At 38.6% G+C, this 24291-nt stretch overlaps 2 protein-coding genes and 1 non-coding gene across 3 annotated transcripts; 1 reads left to right on the top strand and 2 right to left on the bottom strand.

Annotated features, from left to right (window-relative positions):
- Positions 1-12430: 12430 nt before the first annotated feature.
- Positions 12431-13705, bottom strand: LOC110792744 (uncharacterized). Its single transcript, XM_021997570.1, has one exon. It carries the CDS (start codon positions 13703-13705, stop codon positions 12431-12433), a length of 1275 nt encoding a protein of 424 aa, XP_021853262.1.
- Positions 13706-18477: 4772 nt separating this feature from the next.
- LOC130471794 (uncharacterized) lies at positions 18478-18945 on the bottom strand. Its single transcript, XM_056842097.1, has one exon. It carries the CDS (start codon positions 18943-18945, stop codon positions 18478-18480), a length of 468 nt encoding a protein of 155 aa, XP_056698075.1.
- A 4266-nt stretch (positions 18946-23211) lies between these two features.
- LOC130460467 (small nucleolar RNA R71) lies at positions 23212-23320 on the top strand. The gene has a single exon (XR_008920330.1). It is a non-coding gene; the product is annotated as a small nucleolar RNA R71 (small nucleolar RNA).
- The last annotated feature ends 971 nt before the right edge of the window (positions 23321-24291 follow it).

Here is a 24291-nt window from a genome sequence, read left to right on the forward strand (position 1 = left end):
TCCATACTTGACATCGGGAATGTCAAGTAAATGCCAAGTTTCGGTAGGCGCGGAAATGGTCACACACTTTGGTCGGGAACCGTATGGAGAGTCACCATTCCTTTTCCCCCGGGGCTAGCCTGAATGTAGAACACATCCGTTTGGGCGAAGGTAGAAATTAATTTTGCACAATATGGTTTTCGAAAAATGCATGAAATTCCTAGAAATTGAAATTGAAATCGTACTTGAATTTGTATTTGTAAAGCTCGTTTTTCGGCTCTCGTTCACGAGGTTTGAGAGCGCCCTTCCAGATGCAAAAACATACTAACTCCGAACACGAAAAGTTGAGCAAAAGTGGGCGACAAGCCACTGTGAGCCACTGTCCTGGATGCAGGCAATGGCGTTAGGCGCAAAGGCTGCGCCTGGCGCCAATGCTGGCATCCAGTACTTCGGCAAATCAGTGGCTTGTTGCTCGAAATCTGCGCGCATTCTCGAATTGAAATTAGAATAATCCCCAGTGGAGTCGCCAGAATTGTAGGGGGTTTTTTTTTGTGAAATTTCCCGTTCCTACAAGGGGGGAGGCCGGCTCGTTTAGAGAACCGTTTGAATTTTGCACCTCGAAGGAGTCGCCACCAAACTTTATTTAAGGTCTTGTTTGGAAAGACCGCAAATGACTCTATTTTTGGATAAGGCCTTGAATCCTTGAAACGGATGGGTGAGATCCGGGCTCGGGAACGAAAATGCTTATTCGGCGAGCTTTAGAAATATTCAAGTATGTTGGCACAACATCATTTCGAAAATATACCCTAGATTAGACTATGTGGGTTTGAATTAGAGCAAATAGAATTTCTAATTGTATGGTGGTCACTTTGCTTTAAAGATTGATTTAAGGAACCTAAGGTCGGTTTGTCCAAAAATATCTTTGTTAAGCGTGATGTAACCTTTGTATTTTGTTGTATTTAGCATGTGCGGTGATGAAAGCAATAAAGCAAGTAAAGCAACATCACAATAGTAAATAAAGTGCGGAATTAGTAAATACAAGACCCCCTAGAAATGGACTAGGGAGTGGGTCCACATTTCCTAGAAATGGACTAGGCAAGTAAAGATGCGGAATTGGAAGTGCGATATTGAAAGTGCGGTATTGAAATTGCGGTATTGAAAGTGCGATATTGAAAGTGCGATATTGAAAGGTGCGATATTGAAATTGCAATATTGAAAGGTGCATAATTGAAACTTGTACTTGGGCACATGAGATCCGAACGCCAAGCGGCTCCTTAAAAATAAGTGCGCCCGACACGAATTCAAAGCCAAAAATCTCAACTTAGGAGAGGTTGCTCAACCCAAATATCCTAGATTTTGCATATTAAACTTGAAATTGAAAGCTTGAATATTGAAATGTTTGAACTTGAAATGATTGAAATTTGAACTTGAAATGATTGAAATTAGAACTAGAAATGATTGAAATTAGAACTTGAAATGATCCTAGTTTAGAGAGGTACGTAGCCATGAACAACCCTAAACATGGTGGGATCTTGAAATTTGAAAACTTGAACTTGTATATTGAAAAATGAAGTTTTGAATCTCAAAAGACTAAACCTTTAAATTCTAAAAGGTGTCATCTTTTATTACTCCATACTTGAAGGTGATTCTAGTTCAAAGAGATGAATGCATTTGAACATCCTTGAATCTTGAAAGTTTGTATTTTGTATTTTGAAAAAGTTTGTATTTTTGAAAAACATGTATGATTGTTGCAAGTGGTGTTTTTTAATGGCCAAAACACCAACTTGCTAATCATTTGGAATCAAAATAACATGATTAATTGAAATGGGATTCGGATTTACCTATTTAGGTTTAGGCAAGAGCTCCCAATTGCTTGGATTTTTGGAATTTTTGTATGTGTTTTTGAGGAATTTTGAGTTGTATCTTTGAGGCGCAATGTCAGAATTACGACGTTGTATTGTTGTGCTCCCCTTTTTTTCGATGGAAATGAGGGGTATTTATAGGAGGAAATGGTGCAAAACGCCAGCACACGCCAGCGCAGGGCGCCAGGCCAGCGCAGTGCGCTGCTGACGTGGCTTGAATGCCGCCAAAGCAAGGATGCGGGCTCCGTCCTTGTTTCGTCTTGTAGTGCTGTACCCGTTGTACGAATTGTACTAGGTTTGGCATTTTGTGTTTTCTTGGAGGTTAAGGCATCGTTTAGCGTCTAAAAACAAGCCTTTCTCGGGTTTTTGAATTTCGGTTTTACGGGACGGGGCCCGACATGCTCGGTTTTGTGGGTCGGCGCCCGAATTTGACTTGCCTTATACGATTTTGAGTGGAAAAGTCCTTGTAAAACCAATGGGATGGTCTACTAGTTGAGATTGTACTTGGATTTTCAAATTGGATTTTAGAAGTTGTATTTTGTACCGAGTTTCGGGAGGGGAACGGCCTCGGGGATTGGATTTTGGAGATGTTCTTAGCAATTGGGATTTCCGCCTGGAGTTACTCCAATTAACTAGCAAGGATAATGGTATCGTCATCATCCCAAAGGGGAGACACAAATTAGGTGTCTACAAGTACAAAATCTCACAGTTAATGAAAGCACCTCTCTGTCCCGGCCAGAAAGCTTCTGGGTCAGCTTGGCACAATGCCTCTTCAAAGAATCAATCAGAAGCATCCAACAACGCAATCTCACCCGAGGCGCCTGCATACAAAATTCAAGATCAATTTCCAGATACAAGATTACAATCAATTTCAAGCAAATACAACAGTACTCACAGCTGCATGATGCTCCGGTATAGCATCATACGACCTCCGGTGCGGAGGAGAAGCTAGAGGGACGGTCACCTCCACCTGCTCCCCATCCGAGTTCTCATAGCGGATGACCCTATCAGCATAGAGAATGTCCCTGGGGTCGACCTCCACCTCCTACAAACATTCATACAATGATTCAAGAATACAAGAATTCAAGAATACAAGATACAAAATTCAAAAGCTCACCGGCAGTACGAAGCGTACTGGTGAAGCAGCCTCTTCAAGAAGTCCTCATAGCAACCCCTCCTATCTACAAAGTTACTCCAAGGGAGACAAACAGCATCACCCCTAGCACTCAAATAGTGTCGGGCGAGTTCCTTGTCTGGCGCCAACATGGACTACGGTGAGTCCTTGGGGACAAGCATGTCCCCCGTGCTGTGCTAAAGGGATACTCACTCCCCCAAGTACCACATATGGTGATACACCCCCGGGAGCAAGACCCGCTGCCCAGACAAGAAGAGGGCACGAGTAGCCGAAACAGGTATAGGCGCACCAGCAAAGGGACGCCAAATCACCTACAGAGCAGACAACTCAGGCACCTATACAAGTACAAATACAAAAAGACAAAACATTACAAGAGTTTACCTCATCAACGGGTAAAACCCTCAAAGCTCTGCGGGAGGCCGCCAGAGGCACCCTCCTGCGCACCGCTCCTATTCAAGAGGCAGCATACGGGTAAGCCGCATCCCTAGTACGAACCGGCGCCAAAGTCGGGAAGTGCTCGTACGTCCAAATCTTTCAAAAAGCAAACAAAGCATCAATCAAATTCAAGATACAAACATACAAGTACAAAATACAAGATACAAAGTACAAGGAGTCTCAAATACCTCCAGCACACTCCACAAGGCAGCAATACTGGGCTCACTCTCCGGCGTAGTTCGGGAGGCCCACTTCATCTCATACAAAAGGTGGTTATATGCCAGAACACCCTAGTTGTAGCTCGAAACGGCCCTCAAATCCTGCAAAGCTGTCAGGAAGCCAATATGCACCCGACTGTTCCTGCTCGGGGCCATCACTCTACTCATCAGAGCAAAGAGGAAGAGTCGAACCCTCTGCTCCGCAGATACATCCACACTACGGATCGCAGCCATGATCACCGTCACAGAATCGTGGGTGTCATCATCCTCCAAGTCAACAACAGGGCCTAGCAAGTCCCTGGTGACAGTCGAGCGCCATGTCATCTCCGAATCAAAAGTCACATTCTTCTCAGAGAAGGGAAGACCCGTGATCATAGCAAACTCAAGAGGGGTGATAGTGATCTCCCCCCATGACTTGTGAATGCTGTTGGTAGTATCCCACCACCGCTCCAGCAAAGCCTGTAACTGGGGCTTGATCCCCGTTCTCCTCCGAGTATCTCCCATGGCACGCCAGAAATCGACCAGGCCCGTATGCAACCAGATCTCCACGGCCTACTCGTCATCACAGACGGCCGGAAAAACATTGTGAAGGTCCAACAAGGACCAAAAAGTGCGCAACGGACATCCATCAGCCTATGGTTGAGACGGTCAGTTCAAAACCTATACAGGTTCAAAACACAAAGCAGAGTACAAGACTCACCAAACCAGCGCGAGGCCGCTGAGACAAATGAAACTCCGGTCGAAACACTAGATCGGAAGGACTCCAGCCAGTGCCAACGAAGGTGGGTACTCTCCGGGGAACCATGCCCCCCTCCGGCACGTTAGTCGCGGCGGCTTCATCATCCGAAGCATGTTCCTCAGCAGCTCGAACCACCGAACGCTCGGCAAGCTTTCTCCGGGTGTGACGAGGCATACTAAATCATACAAAATACGAAATATCAAGATTCTAATCTGGGGGCTATCCTATACTTGCCCGTACAAAAGTCAAAATTCAAAAAATCCCCAGTGGCAACACAGACCCAGCCAGGGACCTTTACACCAACGCCTAGGCTATCCATGCCGAAGCAGGAATACAAGTTCTACACCAACGCCTAGGCTATCCATGCCAAAGCAGGAATACAAGTTCTACACCAACGCCTAGGCTATCCATGCCGAAGCAGGAATACAAGTTCTACACCAACGCCTAGGCTGTCCATGCCGAAGCAGGAATACAAGTTCTATACCAACGCCTATGCTATCTATGCCGAAGCAGGTATACAAGTTTAGGAAAAATATCAAAATTCAAAAATTGAAGTTCCAACAGTTCAAGTTCAAGTGGCTATCAAACAATTTTCTACAAGGTTCAAGAAGCCTAATATCATACAAGTATCATTCCAAGTACAAGAAAAACCAAAGCTACATGCAATCCTAGAGATTATTTCATAAGAAAAACATGAAATACTTACGTGGACAAGGCAAGAACAAGACCAAGGGGAGAAATTATTCGACCTTTGAGAGAATGAAGCAAAAGAATACAAGAGAGTGTTCTTCAAAATGGCAGGGCAAGGGGTTCTTTTATAGAACAACCCCGGGCGGAACAAGGAGCACAGCGCCCAGCGCTGCCTGCTGCATGCGCAGGAATCTTCAGCGCGCGGTCTCCCGTGCTGATTGCATGTCATTTGCTGCTACGGTTTTCTGCACCAGGCATCAAACGTCAAATCATGCTATCCTTTGAAAATATGGGTATATACCCGTATCTCCAAGTACAAACAGATGAGCATTTCAAGAATACAAAGTCCAAAAATGCAACGACTCAGGCGTTCGACTCCCAACGGACCCAAGCTCCAGGAAAGTCGGCCGAAATTTCAAAGTCAAGAGAGCCAAAAATATCTCATCCCCAGTGAAGCGCATCCCCAGCGGATCAATTCCGGCTATTCAAAATTCAAAATTCAAGATTCAAAAATTCAAGATTCAAAATTTTGATGCCAAGCTCCGTCCTAGACCAAAGACGGAAGAGCAGTACAAGTACAAATCAGAGTCGTCGTAACCGAAAGGAGGTATACTCTATCCTTTTTTCTAACGCCTGTTTTGTGCACGTACCAGCGTACAAAGAATGGTCTTGATTGCAGAACATCTTGATCATTCTTCGTCCCTTTCAAAGTACTTTGACTTGCGCTTTCCTAACCGAACGCTCAGTCAAAGTGGGGGCTTCTATAGACACCTAATTTGTGTCTCCCCACTGGGATGATGACGATACCATTATCCTTATTAGGCGGTTGGAGAAACTCCATGTGGAAATCCCAATTGCTAAGAACATGTCCAAAATCCAAGAGCCGAAATCCAATCCCCGAGGCCGTTCCCATTCCGGAACTCGGTACAAAATACAATTTCCAAAAATCAATTTAAAAATCCAAGTACAATCTCACCCAATGGACTATCCCATTGGTTTTACAAGGCCTTTTCCAGTCAAAATGACATTAAGAAACCAAAATTCGGGCGCCGACCCACAAAACCGAGCAAGCCGGGCCTCGTCCCATAAAACCGAAATTCAAAAACCCGAAACGACTTGTTTTTAGACGCAAACCAAGCCTTAATCCCCAAGAAATCACTACGTGCCAACTTCGTACAAAGAGTACGAAGGTACATCAATACAAGACAAAGCAAGGACGGAGCCCGCGTCCTTGTTTTGGCAGCATCTGCGCCACGTCAGCAGCGCCTGGCGCTGGTGCTGCGCTGGACGCTGGCGTTGGCTGGCGTTTAGCAGCAAATCCTCCTATAAAACCCCTAATTCTAAACATTATGGGGAGGCAAAAATAAAAACACAACGTCGTAATACAAAAATTGCCACTCAAATCAAAATCCAAAAAACCTTCAAAATCTCATACAAATCTCATACAATATTTCAAGTTCTAAGCAATTGGGAGCTCTAAACGGAATTCTTGCCTAAGCCTCGATAGGTAATTTCGAATCCCACCATAATCAATCATGTTTCTTTGATTTTTTTCTCTTTCAAAAATGATTAGTAAGTTGGCATTTTTAATCTTAAAAATGCCACTTACAACAATCATACATTTATTCAAAATCCAAACTTTTCAAAATACAAAAATGCAAACTTTCAAGATTCAAGGATGCTCAAAGTTGTTTGTAATCACTTCTTTGAACTAGAATCGTTTTCAAAATGTGGAGTAATCAAAGATGATGCCTTTCTAACTTTTAAAGGTTTAGTCTTTGAGATTCAAGACTCCATTTTTCAATATACAAGTTCAAGTTTTCAAATTTCAAGATCCATCAATGTTTAGGGTTGCTCGTGACTACTTCCCTAAACTAGGACCCTTTCAAAGTAAGAGCACATCAAAGATTAAGCCTTTTCAACATTAAAATGTCCGATCTTTGAGATTCAAAACTCTTAAGTTCAAAGTTTCAAGTTCAAATTCAAAGTTTCAGGTTCAAGTTCAATATTTCAAGTTTCAAACCTTTCAAGTTCAAGTTATATGTGCAAAATCTAGGATACTTTGGGTGAACAATTCATTCTAAAGTTGAGATTTTTTTTAGCTTTGAATTCGTGTCGGACGCACTTATTTTTAAGTAGCCGTTTGGCGTTCAGATCTCATGTGCTTAAGTTCAATTTCAATATTGTAATTTCAATTCCGCAATTTCAATTATGCACCTTTCAATTCCGCACCTTTCAATTCCGCAATTTCAATTCCGCACTTTCAATTATGCAACTTTACTTGCCTAGTCCTTCTAAGGAATGTGGTTCTACTTCCTAGTCCATTTCTAGGGGGTCTTGTACTTTACTAATTCCGCACATATTTTCAATTGTGATGTTGCTTTACTTGCTTATCGCTTTCATCACCGCACATGCTAAATTCAACAAAATACAACGCTACACCACGCTTAACAAAGATAATTTCTTGGACAAACCGATCTTAGGTTCCCTTAAATTAACTTTAAAGCAAAGTGGCCACAATACAAAGTAGAAATTCTATTTGTTCTAAATTCAAACCCACATAGTCTAAACTAGGGTATTTTCAAAAATGTTGTGTCACGCACTTGAATTATTTCTAAATCTCGCGGAATAAGCATCTCGTTCCCTTGCCCGGATCTCACCCATCCGTTTCGAAGATTCAAAGCCTTATCCTAATAGAGTCATCTTTTTGGTCTTCCCAAACGAGACCCTAAACAATGTTTGGTGGCGACTCCTTCAAAGTACAAAAGTACAAAGGTCCGAACACCGCCCCGTAGGAAGGGAAAGAAAAGTACGAAAAATACCCGCCTACAGTTAAGTAGAAATCTCGTGTTTGCTGCTGATCTCCATGGATAGTGTTGATACTACCATCATCACAAACAAATTTCATAAGAATCAGGTGGGTAACAATGACAGCTTTTGCCCTGTTCAAAGTTGGACGCCCCAGTATTGCATTGTAAGCCGTGAAGTCTTTGACTATGAGAAAACAGACTTCCATCTTCCGAAACTCTTTATTGCTTCCCATTCGGAGAGGGAGAGAAATAATACCAACGGGGTGAATGACGCTTACCCCAAAGCCGATGATAGGATAGTGAATTTTTTCAATCTTTGCCGGATCATGCTGTAGCTGGTTAAGACATTCAAGGCTGATGATGTCTGAAGAGCTTATTGTGTCGACCAGGATTCACCTAAACCTCAAGTTAGCAAATTTCAATTCGACTACCAGCGGATCATCATGTGGAGTTGTTATTTTTCCTCGGTCGACCTCGCCGATCTCAACCTTCGGAAATGGATCTATTGTCGCCTTTCCTGATATAATCACTTTCCCCAACCGCTTAGCATAATCCTTTTGACCTCTCATGGTTGGACCCCCAGCGGCCAAGCCTGCAGATATAACAGCCACACATTCATGATCTGTCCGGTTATCCTCGTCCTCAGACGGAGGTGACTTGCTCTTTTTGTAGAAATGCTTACTTGAACCTCCCACATTCTTGCTAGTATAGTTCTTCAAGAAACCCTTGGCGGCAAGACTATCGAGAGCTCGCTGCAAGCTCTTACACTCTTTCGTATCATGATCGATGTCACTGTGGAATTGGCAGTATAATTTGGGATCTCGGCTCTCCGGCGGCGATTTCATTGGAAAAGGGCGGTCCATTTCAAACTTCGAACCGACGTCCATCAGAATGGTATTTAAGTCAGTGTTATATTCAAAATTTTCCCGATCATAGGTCCTTGACATCTTCTGTCATGCAGCTGCTGGGGCCTTATCAGGTTCCTTTGAAATAGCCCATGTCCCATTTAGCCGGGAACCTTTTTTCTCAAAATTTTCTTTTTTTGCAGCTGGCTCAACGTTATCACTTCCTCGGGGGTCTTTTGGGACGCTACAAATTTCAGTTGCATGAATGAACGCCTCGACCTCATCCAACACTTTCGACATAGTCCGCACACTCTTTTTCACTAGATCAAACTTGAAGTAACCCTTTTTCAGCCCCCGAATGAAGTTGTCAAAGGATACACCATCTGGGAGGTCTTATATTTGCCCTGATTGCAAATTAAAAGGCTTTACATAACTCCTTAACTACTCGTATTTTCCTTGCTGAATCCGACTCAAATGTATACTAGTCTTCTTTTCTTCCTTGTAAGCCATAAATCGAGTACAGAACAACAACTCAAGTTCAGTGAAGGAGCCGATTGTCCCTGTCGGGAGTCGCTCAAACCACTTAGACGCTACACCCTTCAACGTCCCTGGTAAATACTTGGACCAGGTAGACTCATTTGTTCCTTGAACATACATATGGTGCTGGTAGGATAGAAGGTGCATATTTGGATCGGTGGTCCCATCATAGGCGTCAATGTTGGGCGGCTTGATTTTGGGTTCTTTAGGTGCCCTCATGATGTTGTCGGCGAAGGGAGTGGAGTAGCCTAGGGCCATGTGAGCCACTCCTTCCTGAATGTGATACACAGGATCCTAGTGCTGCGAGGGTAGCAGATGTCGAGAGGAATCATGACGTCGACTATGCAGACTCGGGCGGGTGGTTCGCGGACAAGCCTGAATCTGATGGGTGTAAGTTGGACAAGGGAAAAATCGATCTTGCATAACTGGTGTAGATCCCGTATCAGAGAGCTCAGATTCAGAATCAGTTATGGGCTCGGCCTGGCTCAACTCACGTGCTCGAGACGTCTCTCCCATCTTCCGCTGGGGAATCCTGCTGGGCAAATGAGCTTGGGCCTCGGCAACTCAATTCCATGATAACCGCCTCCTCGCATCTTTCTCGGCCTGCCTGGTCCAGACGTTAGGGGGACGCAGAGAAAGTGAGGGTCTGACCTCTACCGCCTGAATGAAGTAATGCCCTTGGTCCAAGTGTACATTTAATGCTAAGTCTAATAAATGCGGTTCAGTATTAATTAACCAAGTTAATTATTCAGCGAGATCAGGTGATCTGAATTCCTAGCTAGAGGCCGCTTCATTTCAAGTGGAATTAATATAATTAATTCCACAACTTACTCTTGACTGTACCCGTAGGGTCACACAAATAGTACGTTAACGGATCAAGTATTTAGTTGAATATTATATTAAATAGATACTCTAATTATGGATATTAAGAAATGACAGATGTTAGTTTCAGCGGGAGCTAAACAAACTGTCAAAAAGAAAAGAAAGAATATTTTCCAGAAATGAAGATATTACCGAAAACGGAAATATGGTTCATAACGGAAATATAAATATTGTCGAAGTCGAAGATATTGCCGGAAACGGAAATATGGTTCGTATCGGAAATATTAATCGGAAATAGAAATATTGTCGGAAACGGAAATATTATCGGAATCGGAAATATTGTTGAAATAGGAAATATTATCGGAAACGTAAATATTGTTCGAATCAGAAATAAAATCAGGAATCGGAAAAACGCATCGGAAGCACAAAACGAGTGACGGACCGTTGCACGAAGCAACGACCAATCACTCATGGGCCATGACCACAACACCTTGTGCCTTGGGCTAGCGAGCAAGCCAACGCCAAAGGAACAAGGGCCAGCGCTGCTGGCCAGCGTGCATGGGCCAGCACTGCTGCGCCTAGCACGCGGTCCAGCGCGGTTGTGCCTGTTGCCTTGGGCCATCGCGCATGGCTTCGTGCAAAAGGCAAGCTGGTCGGCTTGCTTGCTATGCAAGCCAAAGCAGCCGGCCATCCCTAGGAGTTTTAGGGTTTTGTATTTTTGGTATATTTTCCTAAACTTTTCCAAATCGTCCTAGGGTTTTGGCTCCTAGTGTTTTTCCTATTTCCTATAAATACATGGCCTATGTGAAGGAAATAATGCCCTTGGTCCAAGTATGCATTCAATGATAAGTCTAATAAATGCGGTTCAGTATTAATTAACAAGTTAATAAATTCAGTGAGATCAAGTGAACTGAATGCCTAGCTAGAGGTCACTTCAGTTCAAGTGGAATTAATAATATCAATCCACAACTTACTCTTGACTGAACCCGTAGGCTCACACAAATAGTACGTGAACGGATCAAGTATTTAAGTGAATATATTATTCATTAAGTACTCCATTTATGAACATTCGGAAACGACGGAACTCGGTTCCAGTGGGAGATGAAATTGTCAAAAGGCAGAATAAAGAATACTCCAGAAATTAATAATGATATTGCCGGAAACGGAAATATGGTTCATGACGGAAATATAAATACTATCCAAGTCGTAGATGTTGCCGGAAACGGAAACATGGCTCGTAATTGAAAATATTATCGGAAAAAGGGAATCGGAATTATTGCCGGAAACGGAAATATTACCGGAATCGGAAATATTGTCGGAAAAGGAAATTATTTCCGGAATCGGAAATATTAACGGAAATGGAAATATTTGTTCGAATCGGAAATGAATTCCGGATTCGGAAAAACGGATCGGAAGCTCGACGAGCTATAAGCCGTCAAGCGAGTCGGCCCATCGCTCGACAAGCAAAGGCAGCTGATACGAGTCGTTTACCGTATTAAATTAAAAACCTATCTTAGACCTTCAAAAAAAAATATTAACAAGTAGTAAAAGGGTAAGAAAGGGTCGATCCCACAGGGAGATTTTTAACTTCCTAAACTCAAAATTTAAAACTAAAAAGAAGTATTATACATATACAATATATACACAATATTTACGCTCGTTATTTACGTATTTACATACTTACGATTATGGGGGGGTTTATGAAATTATTATTTGTTAATATTAAAACTAATACTAAACTACTATTTACAAGTGACAACAAACTTGACCGAATATATTTATAACTCTACTAAAATTAAACTATTGATAATATTAATCAATCAACCTTACGAAATTAATCATTTTAACAACTAGACTAAATGTAGAGCCTAAGATAACAAAGACTCCCTAGCTCCCTTACTTGAAATCAAAATTGAACTAAGCCGAAATTCACTCTAAACCAATCTAATTAACACAAATATGATCCCAAATTGTATGAATTAGAATTGGAAGCATTAATAATTAGGAGACCTGATTAGTCCTAACTAATCTTATCACATAAATGACAGATTATTTAGATTGATTCTGCTCTCTAATTTAAGCCAAACCATAATCGCAGACTCAACCTAAATTAGGGACTACTTCACTATACGATTTAAACTAAGCCAAATTGTATAGATAGCAATAATTCATAACCCAACACTGGAAAGATAACAATCAACGTCAAATTGTAAAATTAATAATCAAGAACAAGCAAAATTCAAATAATCATTAAATTTAAAAATATCATAACCATAAATAATTAATAATACCAATATTTCAATCAAAGTATCTCATCAAATTAACAAAGTACTTCAAATCAATAATAATACCAATATTTCAATCTAAGTATCGTGTGTCAGTTTTCTTTTGATACTCAACACCCTGGTTATGTACTTGCCCTATTTGATTTGTTAGTTTCTTAACTAAATCTTCTAGTGAAGGACCAGATTGGGGTGGTGGATTTGGTTGACCGTATTTCCTTGGTTGATTAGATTGTGGAAGTTGTGGTCTATTTCCATACCTTAGATTAGGGTGGTCTTTCCAACCTTCATTATAAGTCTGTGAGTAAGGATCATTTTTCCTTTGGCCAGAATAACCATCTATAGCATTCACATCCTCAGAATGCAAGTCAGGACACTTATCAGTAGGATGAGACTCATTACAACAAATTCCACACACTCTAGCTTTGGACTCATTACTAGAAACACTTTTAGACACAAGAGTAGTTAAAGTAGCAATTTGTTGAGCATTTTCTTGTAATTGATTCTGAATACCACTTAAATCAACTCCATTTACTCTTTTAACATCATTTCTAGTACCATGTTGTTGGGTGTTCTGAGCCATATTAGAAATTAAAGCCTTAGCTTGGGTTGGTGTTTTATCCACTAGTGTCCCCCCACTTGAAGCATCTATCATACCCCTATCAGTAGGCAATAGGCCTTCATAAAAGTATTGAATTAATAGTTGGTCACTAATCTGATGTTGGGGACAAGAGGAACACAGTCTCTTAAAACGTTCCCAATATTCATACAAGGACTCATTATCATTTTGCCTAATGCCACATATCTCCTTCCTGATGGATCCAATTAGACTTGCTGGAAAGTACTTTCCTAGAAAAGTTGATGCCATAACATTCCAAGTCGTAATTGACCCAGCAGGAAGATCATACAACCAATCTTTAGCCACATCTTGCAAAGAAAAAGGAAAAGCATGCAATCTAATATGATCTTGTTCAACTCCTTCAAGATTCATAGAAGAACAAACAACCTTAAACTCTTTTAAATGTCGATGAGGATTCTCACCTGACTTCCCATAGTATTTGGGAAGAAGATTAAGGAAACCTGAATTCAGTTTGAGGGGTTTGTCCAGCTCTGGAAACACAATGCAGAGAGGATCATCGCCCGTATTTGGGTCTGCCATCTCCTTCAAGGTTCTTTCACCCATTTTTGCTCCTTCTAGACTATCTTCTGTTGATTCAACTTCCTCTGGTTTCACTTCTTCTGGTTGATCAATTTGAAAAGCATGGATTAATCTCTCTTGACTTATGATGTTCACCGATTCAATATACTTCCTGATTCGCTTGAGTTTAGGATTAGGTGTGCCACCACTCATGCACCTGAAAAGTAAACTACTAGTTAATTAGGGACATGATTAACAACGTAGCAGTGCATATTTATTAGATTAATTAACTGTTGATCTTATACTATTAGACATATGTTTAAGCTCAAGAGAATCTGCAGTTATGAAAACACTAACAAATTCTAGATTTCAACAAGTAACTAGCAATATATAAATAGTTAAAATTCACTCGAAGTCCAATTAAACAACTAACCAGGACATCAATTAGCAAGATACACCAAATATAAGTTGTTGGACATTTCTCTGATGTTACGATACGCACTATCAAATGTAAAATTAATTAACAGAACTTGCTTGCAAAAAAAATAAAAAATTATAAGGAAACACGCAATCATTGTTGGCCAAAGTAAACAAGCAATCAATCTCCAATAATATAAGACCCTTTTCTCTTTGTTTTATTTCTTTAAGATTTATGCCATATAGGAAGTCGGTACTGACAAAAACAATGCACGTAGAAACAATTTGTCCTCTATGTTAGTCTTACATTTAGAAACCACTCATAGAGTTTCCTTAAACAATGCATATGGAAAATAGGGGTAGTAGTACTCATACAAGATTAAATAATTTTATGTACTGATCACTTTCACAATTCAGATTACTTATAACATCATATACATCGCATGAACATATCTAACTATTAAAAGCTAGAATTATGCATACAAAGAATAGAGGACATGAATAGCCTTACTACATTTAATTTTAAGTCAACCATTTTGACCTTAAACTAGTAGTTAGGTTCTTATAAAATCATTAAGTATACAAAACATAGAAAAGAATTATTGCTATAGGGCTAAAAAAAAAAAGAAAAAGAAATATATTGATTAATTTCATTCATTCTCTACTGCAGCTACCATAATTACATGTTAGTCTCATTGCACAAACTTCTATTGGACTCGTACAGAAGTCACACATGTCTAGGCTACCATTTATGCAATTTTAACTGAATAAACTGACTACAGACATCAAAAATAAGAGTAGTAGTGCTGAATTTGCGTACTACAGAGTATTAATTTAGTTATTTACACATATAAGTATACAGATAAACTACTCCAAAGTATAAACATATTATTAGCTAAACTTATGACTTTAGCATCATAATCTCCCCGGCAACGGCGCCAAAATTTGATACGAGTCGTTTACCGTATTCAATTAAAAACCTATCTTAGACCTTCAAAAAAAAAATTAACTTGTAAAATGGTAAGAAATGGTCGATCCCAAAGGGAGATTTTTAACTTCCTAAACTCAAAATTTAAAACTAAAAAGAAGTATTATACATATACAATATATACACAATATTTACGCTCGCTATTTACGTATTTACATACTTACGATTATGGGGGGTTCATGAAATTGTTATTTGTTAATATTTTAACTAATACTAAACTACTATTTACAAGTGACAACAAACTTGACCGAATCTATTTATAACTCTACTAAAATTAAACTATTGATAATATTAATCAATCAACCTTACGAAATTAATCATTTTGACAACTAGACTAAATGTAGAGCCTATGATAGCAATGACTCCCTATCTCCCTTACTTGAAATCAAAATTGAACTAAGCCGAAATTGACTCTAAACCAATCAACACAAATATGATCGCAACTTGTATGAATTAGAATTGGAAGCATTAATAATTAGGAGACCTCATTAGTCCTAACTAATCTTATCACATGAATGACAAATTATTTAGATTGATTCTGCTCTCTAATTTAAGCCAAACCATAATCGCAGACTCAACCTAAATTAGGGACTACTTCACTATACGATTTAAACTAAGCCAAATTGTATAGATAGCAATAATTCATAACCCAACACTTGAAAGATAACAATCAACGTCAAATTGCAAAATTAATAATCAAGAACAAGCAAAATTCAAATAATCATTAAATTGAAAAATATCATAACCATAAATCAATAATAATACCAATATTTCAATCAAAGTATCTCATCAAATTAACAAAGTACTTCAAATAAGTAGTAATATGAACAATTGGGTAAGAAGAAGACTTATTAAGTATACTCCCAAGAACATCCGAAAGAACCTCGGCTTCTACCCTGCGATTCACCGTCGACCTTGTTCAACCTTGGAATTGAGACTAAGCTTCCCTCCAATGGCTATCGTCTCTTCACTAATTTCCCAATTACGACTCACTCGAATTCCCTTGCTCTTTGTGTGATTTTCGGCTAGGTTTTTGTGTCGTCTATCTGTGTACCGTTTTGAGGGGTTGAGCTGCAAATTTATATATGATAAACCCTAATTTTCTTGTCCGGAGATATCGGAAGTAGAAGATGAATACGGTGTGATTCTGTTGTTGTTGCGCCGAGAAGGAAGGCGAATAGGTTGCTACTGGTATGAAGAAGTCATTCAAAACCCACCCACGTATTGAATATTTAGGTGATGGTTATCTCCACTTAATTTGGAATGTAGTGCGGTTTCTTCCCTTAATTCCAAGTATTGATTGTGTGGGTTTAATGGGCTTTGCAATAACCTGAGTGGATATTTGGTTGGGCTTCACAATTTCTTTTAACGTAGCCTTCACTTGACAAGCTTGGACATCTTCTACACTTTCCCGTATTAGTTGTAACCGTTAATGTCTCGTTTGAATCCAATGGGCTTCGTTTTTCTTCTCGAGCAATTATTACCTGTAGCATAGCCAAGTACTATTTAGGCTAATTTTAACAATAAAATCTAAAACTAAGAAAAATATACTTATAATTATTAAAAGTAACTAAAGACCCAAAATAATAGATTAAAGACGGCTATATAACTAAAATAAGGAAATAAATATATGTTAAATAATGCACTCATCAAATTCCCCCAAACTTAGCTTTTGATCGTCCTCGATCAAAATAAACATCACTAAGGTTTACTATGCGAATAAAGAAATAAAACCCAGTTATTTTGTACAATCCAAACCAATGAGAAAAGTGACTATTTTCATAAAATCCAAAATACATTTTATATATCACTACCAACAAGCATGGATCATTGTACAATACGAAACAAGAATTTAGCACCCTAGTTGACCAACCAATTTTACCTCTTCCTTTCCCCTAAGTTTGAATCTTCCCTCATAGATGCGCAACCGTATTAGCTCATGCCTCACTTAATTTGATGACCCTCGTCAGGACTTGCACAAAATCTTACCCTCCACCATTAAGGGACCAAAAGTGTACTTAGGAGATCAAATAGGACTTTTACACGGTTGTAATAGGGCTTAGGTTAAGGGTAGGGGAATATTTAGGAATGTGGTGTTAAATAGAGCCTAGCTAAGGGAGCAAATAAAAAAAAAACATGACCCTTAATGGTGTAAGGTCTCAACAATATGCTATAATAATCTGCCCACCAGCATTTCTAACAACAGATAACATCATATAACATCATACTACAATTTTGAACTTTACCATTACTTGACAACCCCTTTATTTATTTTTTTCATCTTTGAACATTTCTTTTCTTTTGTCACCCAATTCCTCAGAGTACAAATGACTACTATTTTCTGTTGTTCTTCTTCTCTAATTTTTTTTTTCTTTTTTTTTTAAAAATAATTCACCTTCAAACGAGCACCCTTTAAATACAACATGAATAACAATCCTCCATTGAACTAAGCTCGGGTATAGGCCATAGGCTTGTAATGTAAGGTTTTTAAACCAAAAATAGGATATTAAGGCTCAACATGGCTAAGCAAATGGAATATTTGTGAATAAATAAAGAAAAGAAAGCCTAGATATTCTGGAAGCTCTAATTATGAAAAAAAAATTGCCTTAATCATTTCTCCTTTACACTTTGGTCATCGATCTCGGGAAGCTAAAATGCAAGTCCCAATTTGAGCAATCAATAAGAAGGATAGAAGTGAGTCTTACGAGGTTCGCGGCCCTCCATTTTGGGCCTCATCGCACAAAGGGAAAGCGAAACCATGCAGCACAAACCATGTCAAAGAGGGATTTATGCTATCTGTAGATATCATTCATATTGATCTAATGCAAGCTAGTGTGTGACAAAACCATAAAAACCCATGTTTCTTTTTTTCACTTATCAGTCATTTGATTTGGATGTCAAAAGAACTAACTTCTATTTTCCTATCTCGCAAGCACAACTTAGTTTGGTTAATTATGAAAGAGAGACTTCTACATAAATTTTGGCGGCATTTCGTCCAAAAATGACCATTTCTAACAACTCCCCCAACACTTAATTGTGCATTGCCCTCAATGGAAAATAAAAAAAATATATTGTAGAAAGGGAGGAAGATACTTAGCTGGTTAAGGCAATCTGTGAGAGATGGTTGTTGTTACTGATGTTCGCCAATCAAAGATGTTGCAAGTGTTAGAAGCTAAGTCATGCTGCTTGTTTTCGTACTGTTCATCATGAAAGTATCAGTGTGTTGGTGTTTTGGTGTGTTGAGCAATCTGGCAGCCACTATCGTTATTGTGTATGCTGGTAACTCAATATGACTGGAGTCTGCTGCAAATGACATAAATGAACCAACAATGAATGTCCAATCTTGTGACAACAAAAGGCTGAAATATCCATGCTTCCCTTATTAAATAGTTAGTTGAGGTTAATTATATGAAGGGAAGGGGAACACACCTTGTGAATTAAAATAGAATGAAATTGTAGAAAATTAAAACAGTAAAGAGTAATAAATTTAAAAAAGAAAATTAAAGAAGAAAACAATCGTGGGCTGCCTCCCAGTGGCGCCTTTAGTTTAAGTCGTTAGCTCGACGTTCTTAATTATTTGTCAGATTTCCTCAAACGTGACATCTTCGATCATCTCCACATAAGCTTTATCATAGAATGGCTTCAATCTGTGACCATTAACTTTGAAAGTTTTATCAGTACCAAAGTCCTTTAATTCCACTGCACCATGAGGAAACACATTAGTAACAACAAAGGGACCAAGCCATCTAGTTTGCAACTTTCCAGGAAATAATTTAAGTCGAGCATTGAATAAAAGAACTTTCTGACCAACTTGAAAAGATTTCCTAGCTATCATTTTATCATGGAATGCTTTAGTTTTCTCTTTGTAGTTTTTAGCATTTTCATAAGATTCAAGACTTAATTCCTCTAACTCAAGGAGCTGTAACTTTCTCTCTTTTCCAGCAGAATGATAGTCTAAGTTACATTGCTTTACTTCCCAGAAAGATTTATGCTCAATTTCTACAGGTAGGTGACAAGATTTCCCAAAAACAAGTCTGAACGGTGACATTCCTAGGGGTGTTTTATATGTGGTCCTATATGCCCATAGGGCATCACCTAAACGGAGACTCTAGTCTTTCCTATTCGGATTTACCATTTTTTCTAGAATGGACTTTATTTCTCTATTCGACACTTCAACCCGACCACTGGTTTGAGGGTAGTATGCAGTAGCTACTCGATGCGTCACATTGGTATTTTTCAAGAAGGGAACCAAAATTTTTGTTGCAAAAGTGTGTTCCTCTATCACTAATAATAGCCTTAGGCATGCCAAATCTATTAAAAATGTGACTCTTAACGAATTTTACCACTGGTTTGGCATCATCAGTTAACACAGTTTTTGCCTCTACCCATTTAGAAACATAGTCAACAGCAAGAATAATGTAGACATTACCAAAAGAAGACGGAAAAGGACCCATAAAATCTATACCCCACACATATCTCACAAATCAGAATACCAGATTGAGGCATCTGATTTCTTTTGGACAGATTACCTGTCTTTTGGCAACGTTCACATGTCTTGCAAAACAAATAAGCATCTTTATAAATTGTAGGCCGATAAAAACCACATTCAAGGACCTTGTGAGCAGTCTTTTGAGGACCAAAATGACCTCCACTTTCAAGATTATGACAAAAATGAAGAATAGAAGCATATTCGGGTTTATCTATACATCTCCTAATTATTAAGTCAGAACAAGATTTCCATAAATATGGATCATCCCAGAAGTAGTATTTAGACTCATATTTGATCTTTTCCTTTTGAGCTCTAGACAATGTAGGAGGAAATGTTCTAGTGACTAAGTAATTCACCATACCAGCATACCAAGGAGTATCAATACGACTTAAAGAAAGCAACTGTTCATCAGGAAAGAACTCGGTCATTAAAGGCCAATCATCTCTAGGAACAATCCTACTTAAGTGGTCTGCAACCAGATTCTCTACACCTTTTTTATCCCTAATTTCAAGGTCAAATTCTTGCAATAAAAGCATCCACCTAAGAAATATAGGTTTTGACTCTTTCTTTTTCAACAAATATTTAAGTGCTGCATGATCAGAATATATAATCACATGAGTGCCAAGCAAATAAGATCTAAACTTTTCCAAAGCAAAAACAACAGCATACATTTCTTTTTCAGTCACAGTGTAATTGCATTGGGCAGAATCAAGGGATTTAGAAGCATAATGGATCACATAAGACTCTTTATCTTTCTTTTGACCTAAAACAGCACCTATTGTTTTATCACTAGCATCACACATGATTTCGAAAGGCAATGACCAATTAGGTGGTCTAATAATAGGAGCAGAGGTCAGTTTATCTTTCAGATCATCAAAAGCTTTCTTGCATTTATCATTAAATACAAAAACAACATCCTTACCAAGTAAAACACACAAAGGAGATGCAATTTTAGCGAAATTTTTAATAAAACGTCTGTAAAAGCCAGCATGCCCTAAAAACGACCTAATTTCACGAACACAAGTAGGATAAGGTAATGAACTAATGACATCAATTTTAGCTTTGTCAACCTCTAAACCTTTAGCACTTACAATATGTCCAAGAACGACACCTTGTTCAACCATGAAATGACACTTTTCGAAATTCAACACAAGGTTAGTTTCAACACATCTTTTCAGAACTCGAGACAGACTATGAAGGCATCTATCAAAAGAATCACCAAAAACAGTAAAATCATTCATAAACACTTCCGTATCTTTTTCAATTAATTCAGAAAAAATACTCATCATGCATCTTTGAAAAGTCCTGGGGGCATTGCACAATCCAAAAGGCATTCTCCTAAAGGAAAATGTACCAAAAGGACAAGTAAAAGTGGTCTTATCTTGATCTTCAAGAGCTATTGGAACTTGAGTATAACCAGAATAACCATCAAGAAAACAGAAAAATGACTGACCAGCAAGTTTTTCTAACATTTGATCAATAAAAGGCAAAGGAAAATGATCTTTCCTAGTAGCTTGATTAAGCTTCCTATAGTCTATGCATACTCTCCATCCATTAGGAACTCTAGTGGGGACAAGCTCGCCTTTATTATTTTCAACTACTGTTATTCCACTTTTCTTAGGGACCACATGAATAGGACTTACCCATTGAGAATCAGAAATAGGATAGATCACATCCTCATTTATCCATTTAATAATTTCCTTTTGAACAACTTCCCTCATTGAAGGGTTTAACCTTCGTTGGGTTTCTCTAGTTGGTTTAGCATTCTGTTCCAGAAATATTCTATGCATGCACAAGGTGGGACTAATTCCTTTTATGTCTGCTAAAGTCCATCCTATTGCCTCTTTATAATTTTTAAGCACATTCAACAACTTTGCTTCTTGAAATTCATTTAATGAGCTTGAAATAATCACATGCAAGGTCTCATTAGCACCCAAGTAAACATATTTCAAATTAGAGGGCAAAGGTTTTAACTCTAAAACAGGTGCTTCAACAATAGAAGGAATAAATTTAGGCACAGATAAGGGCAAAGAAAAAATAAAAATTCCATTTTCAACATCTAATGATTCCACAACAGCCGCATCAGACACGGCTAGCACAAAAGAATAAGGAATTTCACGCATCTAATCAAGAACATCATTTTCAAACAGTTTGTCACACCACTTATCAAATACATCCTGAGCCATCCAATCAAAAGCATCAAAAGTATCTATAGAACTGACATTATTGATATCACTTGGGTATCTCATAGCATCAAAAATATTAAATTTAATCATTTCCCCATCAAATTCCATAGTTAAGTTACCCTCATGAACATCAATTTTAGTCTTAGAAGTTTTTAGGAATGGTCTACCTAACAATAGTGGAATATCGCTTCTATCACCCATATCAAGAACATAAAAATCAGCAGGGAATACCAATTCATTCACTTGCACAAGTACATCTTCTAAGACTCCTATTGGAAATGCGTTAGATCTATCAGCTAACTGAATAACAATATCAAGTTTTAGACAAAGAACCCACATTTAAAGTATCATAAACAGATTTCGTCATAACATTTATGGAGGCTCCTAAATCTAGCATACACCTCTCAAACTTAGAATCTCCCATTTTGCAAGGAATACAAAACATGCCAGGGTCCTTACACTTAGGGGTGAGCTTCTTTTGGATAATAGCTGAAATACTTTCCCCCATACTTACCTTTTCAGAAGGACGAAAATGCCTTTTGTTAGTACAAAGTTCCTTAAGAAACGTTGCATAACGAGGTACCTGTTTAATAGCATCAAGAAGGGGAATATTGACTTCAATTTTCCTAAAAGTTTCTAGAATTTCATTGTCAAGACTCTCTTTCTTAGCTTTAGCAAATCGAGAAGGGAAAGGAGGCAAATCTTTAAAACGAGAAACAACAGAATCAGATTCAGTTTTACTCTCCCCTTCATTTTCTTTTTCACTCTCCTTCACAGTACCCTCACTTTCCACTCTTTCCCTTGATCCAACTTTAGGATTGACTTCTATCTCTTTTTCAACTTCACGGCTTTTCATTTTAAGTTCAGTTAACACTTTACCACTCCTAAGTGTGACAGCTTTAACATGACCATTGGAATTAGGGATTGTTTGTGATGGAAGTTTACCTGAAAGTTGAGTTTCAAGATTACTTAGAGAAGTGCAAATCTGACCTATTTGAGTGTCTATGTGATGAAGGCGCGTGTCAGTTTTCTTTTGATACTCAACATCCTGGTTATGGACTTGCCCTATTTGATTTGTTAGTTGCTTAACTAAATCTTCTAGTGAAGGACCATATTGGGGTGGTGGATTTGGTTGACCGTATTGCCTTGGTTGATTAGATTGTGGAAGTTGTGGTCTATTTCCATACCTTAGATTAGGGTGGTCTTTCCAACCTTCATTATAAGTCTGTGAGTAAGGATCATATTTCCTTTGGCCAGAATAACCATCTATAGCATTCACATCCTCAGAATGCAAGTCAGGACACTTATCAATAGGATGAGACTCATTACAACAAATTCCACACACTCTAGCTTTGGACTTATTACTAGCAACAATTTTAGACACAAGAGTAGTTAAAGTAGCAGTTTGTTGAGCATTTTCTTGTAATTGATTCTGAATACCACTTAAATCAACTCCATTTACTCTTTTAACATCATTTCTAGTACCATGTTGTTGGGTGTTCTGAGCCATATTAGAAATTAAAGCCCTAGCTTGGGTTGGTGTTTTATCCACTAGTGCCCCCCAACTCGAAGCATCTATCATACCCCTATCAGTAGGCAATAGGCCTTCATAAAAGTATTGAATTAATAGTTGGTCACTAATCTGATGTTGGGGACAGGAGGAACACAGTCTCTTAAAACGTTCCCAATATTCATACAAGGACTCATTATCATTCTGCCTAATGCCACATATCTCCTTCCTGATGGATCCAATTAGACTTGCTGGAAAGTACTTTACTATAAAAGTTGATGCCATAACATTCCAAGTCGTAATTGACCCAGCAGGAAGATCATACAACCAATCTTTAACCACATCTTGCAAAGAAAAAGGAAAAGCATGCAATCTAATATGATCTTGTTCAACTCCTTCAAGATTCATAGAAGAACAAACAACCTTAACTCTTTTAAATGTCGATGAGGATTCTCACCTGACTTCCCATAGTATTTGGGAAGAAGATTAAGGAAACTTGAATTCAGTTTGAGGGGTTTGTCCAGCTCTGGAAACACAATGCAGAGAGGATCATCGCCCGTATTTGGGTCTGCCATCTCCTTCAAGGTTCTTTCACCCATTTTTGCTCCTTCTAGACTATCTTCTGTTGATTCAACTTCCTCTGGTTTCACTTCTTCTGGTTGATCAATTTGAAAAGCGTGGATTAATCTCTCTTGACTTATCATGTTCACCGATACAATATACTTCCTGATTCGCTTGAGTTTAGGATTAGGTGTGCCACCACTCATGCACCTGAAAGGTAAACTACAAGTTAATTAGGGACATGATTAACAACGTAGTGCATATTTATTAGATTAATTAACTGCTGATCTTATACTATTAGACATATGTTTAAGCTCAAGAGAATCTGCAGTTATGAAAACACTAACAAATTCTAGATTTCAACAAGTAACTAGCAATATATACATAGTTAAAATTCACTCGAAGTCCAATTACACAACTAACCAGGACACCAATTAGCAAGATACACCAAATATAAGTTGTAGGACATTTCTCTGATGTTACGATACGCACTATCAAATGTAAAATTAATTAACAGAACTTGCTTGCAAAAAAAAAAAAATTATAAGGAAACACACAAATCATTGTTGGCCAAAGTAAACAAGCAATCAATCTCCAATAATATAAGACCCTTTTCTCTTTGTTTTTTTTCTTTAAGATTTATGCTAT

Source organism: Spinacia oleracea, chromosome 4, assembly GCF_020520425.1.
Source record: "Spinacia oleracea cultivar Varoflay chromosome 4, BTI_SOV_V1, whole genome shotgun sequence".
Classification (NCBI taxonomy): domain Eukaryota; kingdom Viridiplantae; phylum Streptophyta; class Magnoliopsida; order Caryophyllales; family Amaranthaceae; genus Spinacia; species Spinacia oleracea.